The following is a 16,506-nucleotide window of genomic DNA, read 5'->3' as shown; positions in this document are numbered from 1 at the left end:
GTATGCACCAAGGACCAAAGTTGCTGCCCATCAGATTTTTTGGATCAGCACCTAGGCCAAGAACGCCACTGATGAGGCCCGGGCCCTAGAGGAGTGTGCGGTGAGTGCTGGGGTCGGCACACCGGCCAGCTCATAGCAAGCGTGGATGCAGGATGTGATCCAGGAGGAGATTCTTTGAGAGGAGACTGGGAGGCCCTTCATCCAGTCTGCCACCGCGAGGAAGAGCTGGGTCGATTTCCTGAACGGCTTAGTTTGTTCAATGTAGAAAGCAAGGGCCCTGGGGACATCGAGGGAATGCAGCCACTGTTCCCAGGGACCAGCATGAGGTTTAGGGTAAAAAATGGGCAGGAAAATATCCTGACTGCTGTGAAAGGCTGACACCACCTTGGGGAGAAAGGTGGGTGTGGTCTGACTTGTACCTTATCCTTGTGCAAAACCGTTAAGGCGGTTCCGAGGTGAGGGCCTTCAGCGCGGAGATGCGTCTCACCAACATAATGGTGACTAGGAAAGCCATCTTCCAGGAAAGATACAGGAGGGAGCACGTGGCCAGTGGTTTGAATGGGGGGCCCAAAAGTCTTGAAAGGACCATGTTAAGGTCCCATGCAGGGACAGGCAGCCAGATCTGAGGATAGAGATGGTCCAAGCCCTTGAGAAAGTGACCGACCATTGGGTTGGCGAAGATAGAGTGGCAAGACGCACCCAGATGGAAGGCCAAGATGGCAGCGAAGTGAACCTGCTGTTTCAGGTGCAGGAGGTACTCCAAATTGAGGGGCACCTGCACCCAGGAGATGGGGGGGCTGGCGCTGATCACACCAACACGAAAACAGTTTCCACTCTGCCAGATATGTGGCTCGAGTAGAGGGTTTCCTGCTGCCCAGCAGGACCTGCCTTACAGGGTCTGAACACAGAAGCTCCGTAGGGTTCTGCCATGCATCATCTATGCCATGAGGTGGAGAGACCACAGGTCAGGTTGACAGAGGCGACCGTGGTCCTGAGTGAGCAGGTCAGGAAGAAGAGGCAACAGGACTGGAATGTCCACCGACAGTTCTAACAGTGTGGTGTACCAATGCTGGCGAGGCCACACTGGAGCTACCAGAATCACCCTCACCCCATCTCTGCAGATCTTGAGCAGGACCTTGTGCATGAGGGGGAATAGAGGAAAGGCATAAAGCAGGCGACCCGTCGAGGGAAACAGGAACGCGTCTATGAGGGAGGCCAGGCTGTGACCTTGGAAGGAGCAGAACATTGGGCACTTCCTGTTGCTGCAGATGGCAAACAGGTCGTCCTGGGGAAACCCCCACCTTTGGAAGATGGGGTGAATGACATCTGGCCAGAGGGACCACTCGTGTGAGTGGAAGGACCTGCTGAGGCGGTCCGCCAGAGTTTTCTGGAGCCCAGGAAGAAAGGATGCTACCAAGTGAATCAAGCGGGCTACGCAGAACTCCCACAGTCGAATTGCTTCGTGGTAGAGGAGGGAGGAACAGGCCTCCCCCTGCTTGTTGATGTAGAACATGGCCGAGGTGTTGTCCATGAGAACGCCACACAATGATCACGCAGGTGTGCCTGGAAGACTTGACAAGCAAGGTGCACTGCCATCAGCTCCCTGATGTTGATATGGAGGGAGACCTTGGACAGAAACCACAGACCCTGAGTCCAAAGGTTTCCCAGATGAGCACCTCAGATGAGCGCTGACGCATCCAAGACCAGGAACAAAGAAGGCTGGATGCTTTGAAAGGAGACTCCCTTGCACACTGCCTGGGGATCGAGCTACCAGCGGAGGGAGGCGAGGACCCTTTCTGGGATGGTGACCACTGAATTCAGGCTGTCGCACCCCGGGTGGTAGACTGAGGCAAGCCATGCTTGCAATGGATGGAGCCAGAGCCTGGCGTGCTGGGTCATGTATGTACACGAAGCCCTATGGCCAAGGAGACTCATGAAACTTCTTGCTGTTGAGTTCAGGAAACTCTGAAGGCCCCAAATGAGGAGAGCCTGCACCTGAGTGGAGTCCAGAACTGCGCCGATGAACTCTATCCTCTGGGTCAGTTCCATGGTCAACTTTGCTACACAGAGGAGGAGACCCAGCTATCAGAACATACACCTGACCAGGTGGAGGTGGGACTGCATCTGCTTTCTGGTGCAGCCCCGAAGCAATCAGTCATCGAAGTAAGGATACAGTTGCACCCACTGTCGACGGAGGAAGGCAGCCAAGACCGACATACACTTGGTGAACACCCAGGGGGCTGTGGAAAGGCCTAATGGGAAGGCCATAAACTGATAATGTTCATGGTTGACCACAACCACAGGGAGCGTCTGTGCGCCAGATGAATCGCTATATGGAAGTACACATCCTTGATGTCGAGGGCGGTGTACCAGGATCCAGGGAAGGGATAATGGTACCCAGGGAGACCATGCAGAACTTCAACTTGCCCATGAACTTGTTGAGCCCACACATCTACTGAATGGGCTGGAGGTCCCTTTTGGTCTTTGGGATTAGGAAATATTGCCCCTTTAGTTCCCACGGAACCTCTTCTGCCGCCCCCAAGGCAAGGAGGACCCGAACCTCCTGGATAAGGAGTTGCTCGTGAGAAGGGTCCCTGAATAGGGATAGGGGAGGGTGGGGAGGAACAAAATTGGAGGGAGTATCCCGCTTCCACCATGCGAAGGACCCAACGGTCCGAGATTATTTGAGACCAAGCATGGCGGAAATGGGATAAATGATTCAAAAAAGGTGAGGAAAGATCCTGGGATAAGTCTGGTATGCCATCCTCGGGCATCCCTTCAAAAGGCCTGTTTGGAACCCGACGATGGTTTGGTAGGGCCCTGGCCTTGCCCAGACAGGGGGTTGGAGGGCTTCTTCCTGCCATTCTGCCCCCGCCGCCTGCAAAAGTCCTGCCTCGGCCGAGGAGGGTAGGAGCGCTGCTGCGGATGCTGGAGCTTGAAGTGCTTCTACAGGGTTGCCGGGATGTGCATACCCAGTGACTTCAGGGTCACCCTCAAGGCATTACGGCTATGTAGCCCAGAGTCAGTCTGCTCTGCAAACCGACCCTCCTCGTCAAAGGGTAGGTCCTGGAGCATCTGCTGAACCTCCGAGGCAGGCCAGAGGCTTGCAGCCAGGAGGTACACCTCATGGCAATTCTGGAGGACAAAGTACTCGCAGCCGAGTCTGCAGCATCCAGTGAGGCCTGCAAAGAGGTCCATGCCACTGTCTTGCCCTCATCAACAAGGGCCCCAAACTCCTCCCTGGACTCAGGAGGCACAAGCTCCTTGAACTTCAGCATGGAGTTCCAGGAGTTAAAGTTGTAATGGCTCAGGAGTGCCTACTGATTGGCAATCCAGAACTAGAGCCCACCCATAGAGTAAACCTTGTGGCCAAACAAGTCCAGCTGCTTGGCATCCTTTGACTTGGGCATAGGGGCTGGCTGTCCATGCCTCTCCTCCTCGTTCATGGCCGCAGCCATGAGCGAGCAGGGCTGCAGGTGTGTGAACAAGTAATCATGTCTCTTCAAGGGGACAAAGTATTTATGTTCTACCCCCTTGGCAATAGGGGAAATGGAAGCCAGATGATTTTGGCATTAGTCTGGTTGGTCTTGATGAGAGGCAGAGCCACCCCCAATGGATCTTCCAGGGCCAAAAATGTCCACCGTTGGGTCCTCCGATTCCACCACCTCCTCAGCCTGCAGGTTCATGTTGCATGCAGCTCTGCACAGGAGGTCCTGATGGGCACAGACATCAATAGGAGGTGGCCCAGAGATAGAGGTGCCCAACACAGCCTCATCAGGGGAGGAGGAGGAAAAGGCCATGGGGGGAAGAGGGTTGTCCTGATCCTCCTGTGCCACGGGGGCCTGATGTCCTGCATCGCCGACTGCAGGGCCCGGCTTAGGAACCGGAGTCAGAGGAGGTGCCAAAGTGGGAAGAGTGCACAACATCTCCTCCATGCCTCCATAAGCAGGCCTACTGGCGGAGGCTTCCAGCACCCGTGGTTCAGAAATGGCTGATCAGGAAGCACCAGACAGTACACCCTGGGCCTGATGGTACGCCCATGGCATCCAGAACCATTACTGGGCAGGTTCCTGCCCAAGCACCTCCCAAGGCTCTGCCCCCGCATCAGCGTGGCCACAGTCTGACCGGCGGCAGTCCCAGTTCGAACCTGAGGAACGAGAACCGAACCATGAGGGCCAGGGCAGTGCCAAGCGAATCTGTTCCAGTGAGCAGCAACGAGGAGAAGGGGAGCGATGCTACAAAGCTGAGGAGCGGCGCTGGGACCTGGAGCAGTACCGTGGCCTGGAGCTGTGCTGAGACGATGAACAACACTGGGATCAGTGCCAGATCTGGGATCTGCTCTGTGACAGCAACCGGCGGGCAGGGCGGTGCCATGATCAGGAGCACCGGCACGAACTGGAGCAATGCCACAAGTACGACCAGCGGCGGGACTCCGAGCACTGCTGGAAATGGGAATGTTGCCAGGAATGGGTGCAGTGCCGAGGCTCGACCATCAGTGCTGACAGTGCCGACAGGCAGATCAACACTGGCTTGCCCTGAGATGGTGCCATCTGCTGGCGGCTGAGAGGGAGCTTGGCGTGGAACGAGGGGACACCGATGCCATCATGGCAATGAGGTCTCTTGCCACCACAAAGGTGTCCAGAGTAGAAGACAGCTGGACTTCCACCATGCTGCAGGTTGGGGAGTCCAGTGGCACCAGACTCATCTATTTCCCTCAGTGGGGACGGAGTCGACAGTGCCGTGACCACGATCTTTGCTCCTGGATGCTCCCCTCCGGGACGCTCCCCAGTGGCTGGGGCTCTGGGGAAGCAGGTCTCTGCACAAGAGAGACACCCTTCTCCGGCTTCCGGTGTCGTTTCGGTCCCGGGGAGTGGGAGCAGTGCTGAGCCAATGTCGCCAACTGAGGTGCCGGGCAGCGGCAGTGCCATGGGTCTCGGTCAGAGTCCAGCTGCAGTGTTGCCTCCACCACTGCTGGGACGCTGGGGTGCTGCACATTGAAGAGCTCGGTGCTGGGTCCTGTTGGGCCGAAGGAGACTGGGGACAAAGTGCCACCTCCATAAGGTGCTGCTTCAGGCAAAAGTCCAGCTCCTTTTTAGTCCAAGGATGAAAACCCTTGCAGATCCTGCACATCTCGGCTTGGTGAGCCTCCCCCAGACTCTTTAGGAAAGAGTTATGGGGGTCGCCTGTTGGCATGAGCTTGGAGCAGGACCTGCAGGGCTTGAGTCCCGGGGACTTGGGCATGGAGCCCCAAAGAAAAATAGTCAGGATGGAGGGTAACTAAAACAAAATAAACAAGAACTACCAACAAAACAAAACAACTATTATCTATAGAGCCAGGGAAACGTGGAGAACTTGCAGAGCAAGATACCAAGTTCACACAACTGTCACAGGCGGTAAGAAGGGACTGAGGGGGCGCCAGGTTGGCAGAGTTGTATATTGAGCGCCATGCAGGTGCCACTCCAGGGGGCTCCACAGACGACCCGATGGATGCTGCTAGGGGAAAAACTTTCTGACGGCCATGCACGTGGCACGTGCACACCTAATTGGAATCAATATGAGCAAGCACTCAAAGAAGAAGAATTAGTTCTGCTGAAGTGTAATATGGTTCAGGGGGCATATGCTTATTATTGAGGTATTTGTGGAATGTAGCATGACAATTTGTGGTCACAGGTCTATTACAATACGGACTCTGATTCATCCATATCTTTATACATATGTTTGATCATAACTGTTGACATACTGTCTATGTTATACACAGGTATTCTTAACTAGTATAGGAAAGGAAGCTGTACAGTTCACGATATCTATAAGTTTAGCAAGGTAATCTGTAAAACATTTATTTCCCCCCCCCCAGATATTAAAAGGAAGGGTCCTCCCTCTACCCTAATAATGAAATACTTTATCAATACAGAAATATTTTGTACTGTATAGTACATTTCTAACAACTGATATAAAGTATCTCTACCATCATACTTGAGGGGCTAACAGTTTTCTGCTTTTCAATGGACCTCAATCGTCTGTTTTATCATGCATGTTTAAATAAGCTCATTCACTATGGTGATGAACGGAAGCAGCTAATAAGGATTGTCTTGTTCATGCGCTAAAATTGCAGCAGCTGTTTTTGTTTGACTGATGCAGTTTGAAAGAGCCCCCTGATGGTAAACCATAGAAAAAACAGGGACGTTTCAATGTTCTCTCTATTACCAAAATTACTCATAGGATTATAACAGTCATAAAAGGAAATTGCTTTGTCTACATATAACTGCAAGAGATTTTTCCCCTTGCATATTAAAGGTAGGTGTACAATTTTAACACTTTTCTTAAACCTAAAAAAAAAGTATTCCATTGAGTATTCTGCATAATGTATTCTAATAAAGCTCTCTATCAAGCCAAAGTTCCATCACTGAAGATATTATCTATGAATCCCTTTCTAATAAATATTATTATAGCATCCACTATCAGAGTAAAATGCTGTAATTGTGAAGAGAAGGAACAGGTCTATCAGGATAATCAACATACGATGAAGACAGTAAGGGCTGGTCTACACTAGGGAGCGGGATCGATCTAAGATACGCAACTTCAGCTACGTGAATAATGTAGCTGAAGTCGAAGTATCTTAGATGGAGTTACTTACTGTCCTCACGGCGTGGGATCAACGTCCGCGGTTCCCCTGTCGACTCTGCTACCGCCGTTTGCATTGGTGGAGTTCCAGAGTCGACAGGAGCATGTTTGGGGATTGATGTGTCGCGTCTAGATGAGACGCGATATATCAGTCCCCGAGAAATCAATTGCTACCCGCCGATATGGCTGGTAGTGAAGACGTACCCTAAGAGACATCTCAGAGTGCTGAGTTTCAATGGGAATTTTTCATAGGTTCCAAGGTCAAATGGGATCATCATGATCATCTAGTCTGGCCTCCTCCTTTAAGTCATGATTTAAAGACTTCAAGTTACAGACAATCCACCATTTGCACTAGTTTAAACCTGCAAGTGATCCAGGCCTCATGCTGCAGAGGAAGGCAAAAGAATAAACAAAGAAAAAAAAAACGGGTCTCTACCGATCTGACCTGGAGGAAATTCCTTCCTTACCCCTTAATACAGGAGATAGGAATTAATTCAGGGCAATTCTATTTGAAATATAATATATCGTGCAGAAAACACATTCAATCTTGATTTAAAAATTGTTGTGAGTGCTCAGAACCTTTCAGGATCACATATGTTCAACACCTAATAGAGCAACCACTTGCTTTCACAATTATCACATTTTATTTTAATAATGAATATTCCAGTAACTTTACTTTAGGCATGAGTGAGGGCTTTATTAGAATAGAATTATGCCTGAAGTGATCTCAGTCAGATTTGAGGGTGCTCAGGACCATGAAGATTGAAACCCTAATCAAGCAACTTTTTTTTTCTTGAGAATATACCATATATAACACTGTTAAATTCGGGATTTTTTCCTAAGTAAAAGCTGTGAGTGAAATCCTGGCCTCGTTGAAATCACTGGGAGTTTTGCCATTGACTTCAATAGGGCCAGGACTCCACTCAGTAGATTTTGGCTTTTGCTTAATATAGTACTGCTCCTGATCACCTCTGTTAAGTACTCTTTGTTTATTGAGTGCTTATTCTGAAAAAGTTTCACTCTAAATTTAGTTTAAAATTACACTAGATATTTAAATAATCTGCAAAGTAGGACTATAAATTATAAGAAGCTAGTCAATAAGGATGTCCTACATTTTTTCCTGATGGAAATTAGGTATATTGCTTGAAAGGTGTAACTGCATGCAAATATCATTTTACAGAACTAAGAAAAAAGCACTAAAAAAAATCTCAAATAGAATCAACTACATGTGACAGATCTAGTCTTTATTTTTTGTTTAGTTAAATAATGCAGGCATAATAAATGTATCCTTTATTCAAGGATTACACAGGGTCTGAACGTAACACTCAGAATTGACTCTCAAGTGCATAACATTCTGTCACAAAATCATTAACATCATCTGATACAATTTTAAATTACAACCAGATATATTCAAAGGCATCAAAATGATTCATGAATGAAAACAACAAAATCCCTTTTAAAAGCCAAAGTAGTAAAGTCTGGTTGATCTTTTTAAAAAATAATCAGAGGGGTAGCCATGTTAGTCTGGATCTGTAAATGCAGATCCATGCATCTGACGAAGTGGGTATTCACCCACGAAAGCTCATGCTCCAAAATGTCTGTTAATCTATAAGGTGACACAGGATTCTTTGCTGCTTTTAAAAAATAATGCAGCTGGAAAAATATAAAGTTGCATTCATGAAACTAAATGTTTTGTTTAATCCATGTGGAATTACTTTTTAATAGGTTTAATTTATGTATAATTGCTGAGCTCTGAAAGTACAAAAAATGGAAATCTTCTACTACCCCCATTTTGTCCTAATAACTTTCCAGAGAGAACACAAATATTGAATGGAAACTGATAGCATAGACAGCTGTACATTAGGCATCTTGAATATATTTGCATTAGAAAATAATTCCAACGTCCGCAGCACATCTAGAATCATTTCTTAAGATCAATCCTTTACAGCTAATGTACTCCCATGGTGTATTCCAGGATACAATACAAAGAATTAAGCTCACACTACCCTGAGGAAAAAAATAACCCACACCAGGGTTGTCAGTTATTCACAGTTGGGCTAGTTCACATGTTCAAGAAAAGCTTTGGTGTAGAAGTGTTCATACCTCTAGTCATGTACTACATAGATAGGGTGACCAGATGTCCAAATATTAAGGGCTTTGTCTTACATAAGCAACTATTTCTCCCCCCTCATCCCTGCATCCCAATTTTTCACATTTGCTATCTGGTCACCCTATATAGATGATCTGAAGTATTGGATTTCTTCAAATTTTGTCAGTTCTTCAGTTTATGCAGCATTGTAGCTTCCAGAGAAATATAGATGGAAACATACCAACAATTAAAGAGCACTTCAGTTTGATAGTCTTGTTCCTGGGTATACACAATCTAGAGTGATTTAAGTTTAGTGGACCACTTGATTTTGTTTTAAGTGCTTTAATTTGGAAGTGTGTCAACTCTCACTTGCTTCCAAGGCAATTAAACCAATTTAAACCTGTGATGTAGTAAAATACAAATGGAAACAAACTACAAAAAGGGCATATTTAATGTCTTGAGTTAAAAAAGAATTTATAACACTAGGGGAAAATGCCATTAGTTGTATGTATAATGCAACTTGAAGATATACATATATATAATATGAGTTTATGGATAAGAAAACACAAATCACTATTGAAAAAAATCAGGGCCCTAATAGTGAGGTCATTAGATTGCAAACTCTGTCAAAACCTGAACAATGAAAGAAATAAAACATAGTCTCAGCATCTTGACTAATTTTTTATATCTATATACTTTCATCTTTGGATAGTGAGACTTCCCCATTGAAGCAGAATTATTAGATTTGGTCTAAAGTTGACATTCGTACTGTTTAGACAACTAATTTAAAGCCCTAATCCTGCAAAGCCTTATTCAAATCTAGTATTTCCACCGAAGTTAATTGGACTACCCATGTCAGGAGGGACGCTGTAAAGGTGCTGAGGATCCAACTCTAGTGAAAAACTTCACCATCCATTTGATCCTAACCTCTCAGAGTTACAAGGGAAAAGAGGAGGGATGAGGAGAAAATGGCTCTGGGAAGCATTTTTTAAAAGGTGAAGATTAGGAGTTCTTTATGCTTTTGCTGGCATATTATTCAGCTGAATGTTGCATAACTGATGTTACTGAACATATTGGTCTTGGTGAAATGATGGGGGTGGGTTAATTATTTCTATTTCTGAGTTGAAAGATTTGAATACCTACAGAATACTATTGTACTCCTCCTTTTCCCCTCATCCTCCAATATGTACTTGGTGCATACAAATTTTTAATCTGTTCTCTGCATCTAAGGAAGAGATCATACCATCTGAAATAAACTATCTGAATGGCCATGAAATAGAAAATGCAACAAAACACACTGAAAACGGTTGCAATTGCTAACACAGCCTTAGTCACCTGCAGCCACCACAAGACAATTTGGCTGATAGAAAATCCTGATTAATGATTTCTTCGTTTTAGCATCAAGGCAACAGCCTGAACTGCTATGACTACTGGCTCTTCCTCTTTACAAGCCTTATATGATCTCCTAGTTTCCAAGAGCAACTAAATATCGGGGGGGGGCATATTAGGAGTATTTTATAACTTTCCAGTCATGATATGCCTACAGAGAGATTAGATCTGACTTTGTTACAGTAGGGGGAGAGTGTGGGTGTGGCCCTAGCTCCCTAGGGGGTTTCTAGAAAGGTGTGCAACCCTTTATTCCATAAAGTAATTAGACATGGTAGCTGGTAATTGATTCCCCATCACAAAGGGTGTATTTAAATTAGTCATTATTATTTTTATTAATAGTTATAATTCATTGTACATAATGTGTCTAGTACATCAATGCAATTGCATGAAAATGCCAAGTGACAGTGATTTTGTTTGCTACAAAGGCACTTACCCTGGGTTTCTGAAAAACAATTATCAAAATTCCCTGATCACTATCTGGGATATAATGCCGACCTATGTATCTCTCCCTCCCCCCCGCCCTCCTTTTATCTCCCTGCTTAGGAAGATGGGAGGAAGTCATTGGAGCCTCATCTTTCCCAAGTTGGTTACATTGATAAGCCACACGCAATATGATTTATTGCCTTAGTCTTACTGGTTTCTGATACAAGATGCAGACTGCACAGATCAAGCCAAACGACCCTCAAAGCCGGAGTTACCCTCCCCAACAGGCAGCACCCCAACTCCAGCAGCATCTCGGTTCCATTTCTTAAAGAGTCCGGACTGAGCGATCAAAGCAAGGGAAATGGATCTCCCCCTTTTCACCAAATCCAAACTCCCTCCGAGCTCGTTCTCTCTCGTCCCTGCCCGCCCCCTTCACTTTAGCAGCATGCTGCGCAGCCCTCTCCATGGTACCCCTGTCCAGGGCTGAGCCCCTTATCAATTACCTCCACACACGGGATAATCTCACCCACCCCAGCATTCCCCCACCTCCAAGCCGTTGCTCCAGGACCAATACTCATTGTTGGCCGCGTTAGGGAAGCGCCGCCGCCAGTGCAGTACACCACGAAGAGGAGGTGGAGGAGGAGGCTTGATTACACTAGCCTTTTCTCTGGTTTCATCCTCACATAGCAACCCTTAAAATGATGGTCTGTTAAAACCCACCATCCTCGCTTACAGCACTTTCCTCCCTTCCAGGCAAAGAAACCAGATGCACGGTGTCCCCCTTTCCACACATCAATTCTCCATTCCAGCCAAAAGCCTCGCTCTGCCCCACTACATGGAAATAAATCCGGGAGGGGGATCCCCCCCGGCCGGTCAGTCTGTAACATACACGTTTAACATGTTCTCTGTGTGTTTCTAGTCAAGGTGCGCGCGCGCGCATTTTGTGCAATGCTTCTTTTAATCGCAAATCCCCTCAGCCCGTTTCACGCTCCAGTCAGCTGAATGGTTTCCACTTTTGCACGCGGGGCCAAAAAGCGCAATTGTCACCGACTCTTGCGTTCTGCAAGAACAGCCGCAGCTGATGGCTTCACACCTTGTGCCGCCGGTCAGCACCTTGGACACCCAGCGGCGGCAGCAGCCCAGAGAGCTTCGAAGCGGCAGCCCCCAAAATCAGCTGCATCCTCATCAGCACAGAAGTGCTGGGACCGGAGCGAGCTTAGCGACAACCAACCACCCCAGCAGCAGCTGCTCAAACCCAACATCCCAGCGGGGCTCAGCAGCTGATGCGACCCCAACGCAGTGCAACGAGAAAGACTCCCTCTTGCAACCCTCACGCCGATACCTAACAATAGCAGCCCCATCCCTAGGACCTGCAACAACCCGGCTAGCACCTGCGGCCGCTCTCTAACATTGCCCTCCTGAGGCACAGCTGCAGATGCCCTCCTCCCCCGCCAACCCGACAGCAGCAAAGCAGCTCCTGCTACGACCAGAATGCCACAAGAACCCCCTGACACCTCACCAGATGCACTCCCCGCTCCCAACAGCCACACCGCCCCCACTATTCCAACAGGATTAGCTGCTCCCACAAAACAAGCCCAGCAGCAGCTGTACCCTCGCCCCCAAACGCGCTCAGCAGCTGCACTTCTCATTGTTTTTAACAAGAGTCTGTCACACTTTGCAGCCTAAGACCCACGCTCAGCCCAGTCGCTCACTCCCCTCTCTTCATGCTTACACCCCAAGTCCTGCAAATCCTGCCACTGTGTCCACTGGTTCCCACACTACATGAGCCCGGGAGCAGCAGTGCCCCCAGCCCGGGGCGCTCAGCGGCATGAGACAGACGATACCCATCATCGTGTCCTTACCTTTTTCAGCGCTGACATTCTAGTACATTATTGATTTAGCAGGTGCCGGGTTGCATGTTGGGCTGGAGGGTCAGGTGAGGCGGAAACCCGGGCAGGTGGTGGCGGCGGAGGAGGAGCGGAGTGTGTATAACATTCTCCCCGCGCAGCGGTCACACGCGCCGGGGCACTGCACCGCTTGCGATTCCCCTCGCGCTAGCCATGCGCTGCCGCCGCCGGGGCTGCTGCTGAGCTTGCAGCTGTCAAACCCCGCTCTACCCACAGCTCGCGCGCTCTGCGCAGCCGCGCTCCCCCGGCCGGAGCCTGGCAGGCGCGGCGCGGGGCCGTCCGGACGCAGCCGCCATGCCGGGAAGGTCCGCTGTGCGCCCCGGCGGGGGCCGCCTCTGCGCCGGCAGCGCCAATAAGCGCCGTCCCCGGCCGGGGTGGGCGCGGCTGGCAGGAGACCGAGCACGAAAGGCGGAAGGCGGGGGCGCAGTTTCTGGGCCGTGCGCCGTGGCCGGAGCTGCTTGCGGAACTATCTATGTCTGTCGGCAGGAGGGAAGGTGCGGCTGGGGGGCCGGGCTGGCTTCAGGGGTCCCTGGTCTGCCCCGGGACGCTGGGGGGCGGCGGTTGCACTCTCCCACTGCTGCGGGGGCTGCGCGGCTAGGTCCGGGAAACGCTTCAAAAGTTCCCGAGTGAGCCCTGCCCCGGGGAAGCGGGTGCGGAGCCGGACGGGGAGCTAGTGGGCAGCAGGTGTTGGAGGGAGCCTGGACGGCTGAGTGGGGCGAGGAGCCCTCGGGCCAGGGAATAGGAGCGGGGAGGAAGCCTGGGGGCTGCATGGGGGTTGTTACTGGTGGGAGGAGTCCAGTAGCCCAGGAAGGGGAGGCTGGAGCGGGGGACTGAGACTGAAGCAGCCTGTGCTGTCTTGAGGGGAGGATGGGTGAAAAGAGGATCGCACCTGAAGCAGCCTAGGGGATGCTCTGGGCAGCTGGCAGAGTCTGGGGTTTGCCTGCAGTGCCTGCGAGGTTCGGTGGTGGTCTGGAACAGCCACTGCTCTACCTCTCCACTCCCCGCGCCCGCCAAAGCTTCTGTCCCATCCCAGGGACAGCATGCTGCTGCTGCTTTACTGCCGCCGCTCCGCGTGGGCCCAGAGCTAGCATGGAGAGGCTGCCTGAAGACCCAGCACAACAAATCCTGGTAGCAGGGAGGAAAAATTATAGCAAAAACCTGCTGCATGTACGAAATTCCACGAAGTATGCAGATCAGCATGGACAGGCAGGGAGCTGGGTGTGTGAGTGTCCTGTCCAGCGTGTGACACTTAGGTCTGCAAGGATAGACTATTTGTAGATGAACGTGTGGCAGCCTCTGGATGCTCTTATTAATTGCCCTTGTGTAATTAAAGTGCCTTGCAGGATTTTTTGGGGGTGGGGGAGGGAGAGTGAACGGTGATATTCAGCAAGCCATTAAAACAAGATTCTGCCTGCCCTATGTGCTCCTGAAGATTGCAGTAATTTTAGAAGACTAGGTGCTTATACCTGTGTTCTTGGACAAAATTTACCCTTCTCTTGTGCACTTGCTGCTGCTTCTTCCTTTCACCCCAGAAGTTGAATTCCTGTTAAGGTTGTGTAATGCTTCTATGCAACCCCTTTCTAAATTCATTTTAACAATCTCTTTCCCGCCCCCCCCCAAAAAAAACCTCTCTCACTTTTGGCTGAAACAGTCAATGCTTTTTGTTGTCCTCAAGATGAGTGTGTGTGTGCACAAATGCTTGGAGCTGTTTTATGCAGTTGAAGTTACAACATTTTGGGGACTTTTTCCTGTTTGAGGGGTTTTTGGTTTGTGGAGCTTGTTTTGTGTGTGTACGTACCTAATTCTAAAAATCTGAACTTTGAAAGTTGAAGCTTTGCACTTAAATAATCCTAATGGAACAGTGTAATTGCTAGGCTTCTAAAATGCAGCTGTTTTTCACAAATGTTTATCAGTTTTAAAACTTAATATGGAGTATGAACAGTAGAATATTTTATCTTGTAAAGTGTGTATGTGCAGAGATGCATGATGAGCTTGTATATGCCGCTAGTTAAGTATACAATGGCTGGTTCTTGATCTTGTAAGCTCTACAAGTCTATCCCCTTCCGAGCAAAGACTTTGCAATTTCTGCTAGCCAGATAACTATGGATTGTATTTATTTATTTGGAAAAACAAAACAGGAATTATATAAACTTAATGCAATGTTAGGGATCCTGAAATAGAATCATGTCAGAGAATCACGGAAGGGATCCTGTTTGAGCCCCTGCTTCATAGAACCTCCTGCAGTCCATGTATGTCAGGTTCTTCTCCATCAAACAAGGGAATAAGACAGTGTTCTAAAGGATTAACTCTTGAGGCTCTGCTTCTTTATCATCCTCTTAGCATAAGGAAGAACCAGCTACTGCTTGAAGACAGCTGCAGCTTTAGCCTATAGAGGCTGGCCTGAGACTCTTGATATCGGTCTTGGTAATGCAGACAACGTTGATAGACTAATGCCCAAAGAATTGATATTTCTTACACCCATCTTCTCTCACATGATCTGATATTATTGAGAAAAAGAAATTTAAGTAACAGTTGAAAGGGAGAAGTGTCTATTTGGAACATCTGGTTTTGTGTATGATAGGAGTAGAACAAATAAGGCAGGAAAGTCCCAATCCTCTTACTTTGGAGGAATTTTCAGTGTGAAGCAGGGGGTGTATAACTCTCCAGCTGTTAAAAATATTTATATGCCCCCCATCTCTGCACTGTTTGCCTAAAATGTGATCTATTTAGCTTCTTGTAAAATAAAGACAATTGAGTGAGTTTCTTCCCTAGGAAAAATACATGTTTCCTGCTCCCTCTTTAAAAACAAATATTGAACCCATCAGTCATAATGCTCATACAATAAACCAGGGTGCATAAGCATTATATATCTTGTTACTTATAAGGACCTACATGTGCATACGTCGAGTTGCAGTGGGCATTGCCTGCCCGCCTTCCCCCAACTGCAAGCCTCAGGCAGGCATTGAATTTGCCTCCTCTCCACTTGTGGCTCCATTGGCCTGACTGGAGATGCACCCACCCCTGGCCGCAAAGAATAAAAGTCCAACTGCTCCTATGCCTATTACCATAGTATTTGCTCACTTCAGAACACAATTTATCTCATAGCACTTCTGTGAATTTAAACAGTATTACTATTCCCACTTCAGTTTGGGAACTGAGATATGAAGTGATTTGCTTGGCCACAGTCACACATGTAGTCTGCCAGTGCTGGAAACTGAGCCCAGATTGTTTCCATCTCAGTCTAGTTCTTAATCACAAGACTGTCCTTCTTTCAAGCAGAAAAGATATTGCAATTTGTGCGATAAGTTGTTTCCTTTCTGAGCATCTGTCAAATTCTTTTATTTTAAATGGTGAAACCTATTTTGAGTACCTTTCATCTTACAATTTTCAGTACTGCTCCCATTAGAAACATCATGTTAAGGTATTGCTATGTCAGGTCAGACATTACAGTGAGATGTTCACTTCCCAGACTGTGCTCCAAATCTTCCAAATTCGTGATCGCAGCATCAGACTTTAAATCAGTGAATAAATAGTCTCCTTAAACTGTGTCTAAGCCAATGTGTAGTTACCGAACAGCTAACTAACGTGGGGAATCAGAAGAGAAATGGAACCTAGCCTGTCTAGGCTTTTATAGAGAACCCATCACCTAAAATATCTGTGGAAACCCACAGTTAGATCTTAACCTAATAGAGAATCTTTGTCTCTTCAAAGCAATGTGTAAACAAGAGTATCTCTGTGGCAGAGAGGTTTGCTGGAAGTGGAGGGAAGAGGCATGAGGCTGGTACACACAGCATTAGTGTGTGTGATGAGCTTATCTGTTTTGTTAATATGCTGCATGTCTGTGTGCGTTCATGATAGGTTACTTGTTGTGGAGTTAGGTCAAAAGGGATTGTCAGAGGAACCAAGTAGGAAAGATAAAACAATGCTCTAAATAAAGAGCATCCCAACAAATACTCAAATATTATAGCCAAGCTTATAGTCCTCTGGTGCCCAAGCTGTCTTGTCAGGGTTGAGAAGAGAAAGATCAAAGAGAACACGCTAGAGGACCCTGGGCCTAGAAAAGGGTGGCAACTCAGT

At 48.1% G+C, this 16,506-nt stretch overlaps 2 protein-coding genes across 9 annotated transcripts in view; one reads left to right on the top strand and one right to left on the bottom strand.

Moving 5' to 3' along the window:
* Window positions 1-12,649, bottom strand: part of DLGAP2 (DLG associated protein 2) — a 674,215-nt gene extending 661,566 nt beyond the window's left edge. For all 4 annotated transcript variants that reach the window (XM_030555545.1, XM_030555544.1, XM_030555547.1 and 1 more), the window contains exon 1: window positions 12,385-12,649. Coding sequence is in view for 3 of the 4 variants with exons in the window: in XM_030555544.1 (XP_030411404.1) it covers window positions 12,385-12,402 (18 nt within the window). In the remaining variant the exon portion in view is untranslated. The remainder of the gene's footprint in view (window positions 1-12,384) is intronic.
* Window positions 12,650-12,811: 162 nt separating this feature from the next.
* ERICH1 (glutamate rich 1) overlaps window positions 12,812-16,506 on the top strand; it is a 123,058-nt gene continuing 119,363 nt past the window's right edge. For all 5 annotated transcript variants that reach the window (XR_003999497.1, XR_003999496.1, XR_003999494.1 and 2 more), the window contains exon 1: window positions 12,812-12,923. Coding sequence is in view for 1 of the 5 variants with exons in the window: in XM_030555543.1 (XP_030411403.1) it covers window positions 12,902-12,923 (22 nt within the window). In the remaining 4 variants the exon portion in view is untranslated. The remainder of the gene's footprint in view (window positions 12,924-16,506) is intronic.

Source organism: Gopherus evgoodei, chromosome 3 (genome assembly GCF_007399415.2).
Source record: "Gopherus evgoodei ecotype Sinaloan lineage chromosome 3, rGopEvg1_v1.p, whole genome shotgun sequence".
Taxonomy (NCBI): Eukaryota; Metazoa; Chordata; order Testudines; family Testudinidae; genus Gopherus; species Gopherus evgoodei.
The sequence above is the reverse complement of the archived record's forward strand: the minus strand, read 5'-3'. Positions and strand labels throughout refer to the sequence as shown.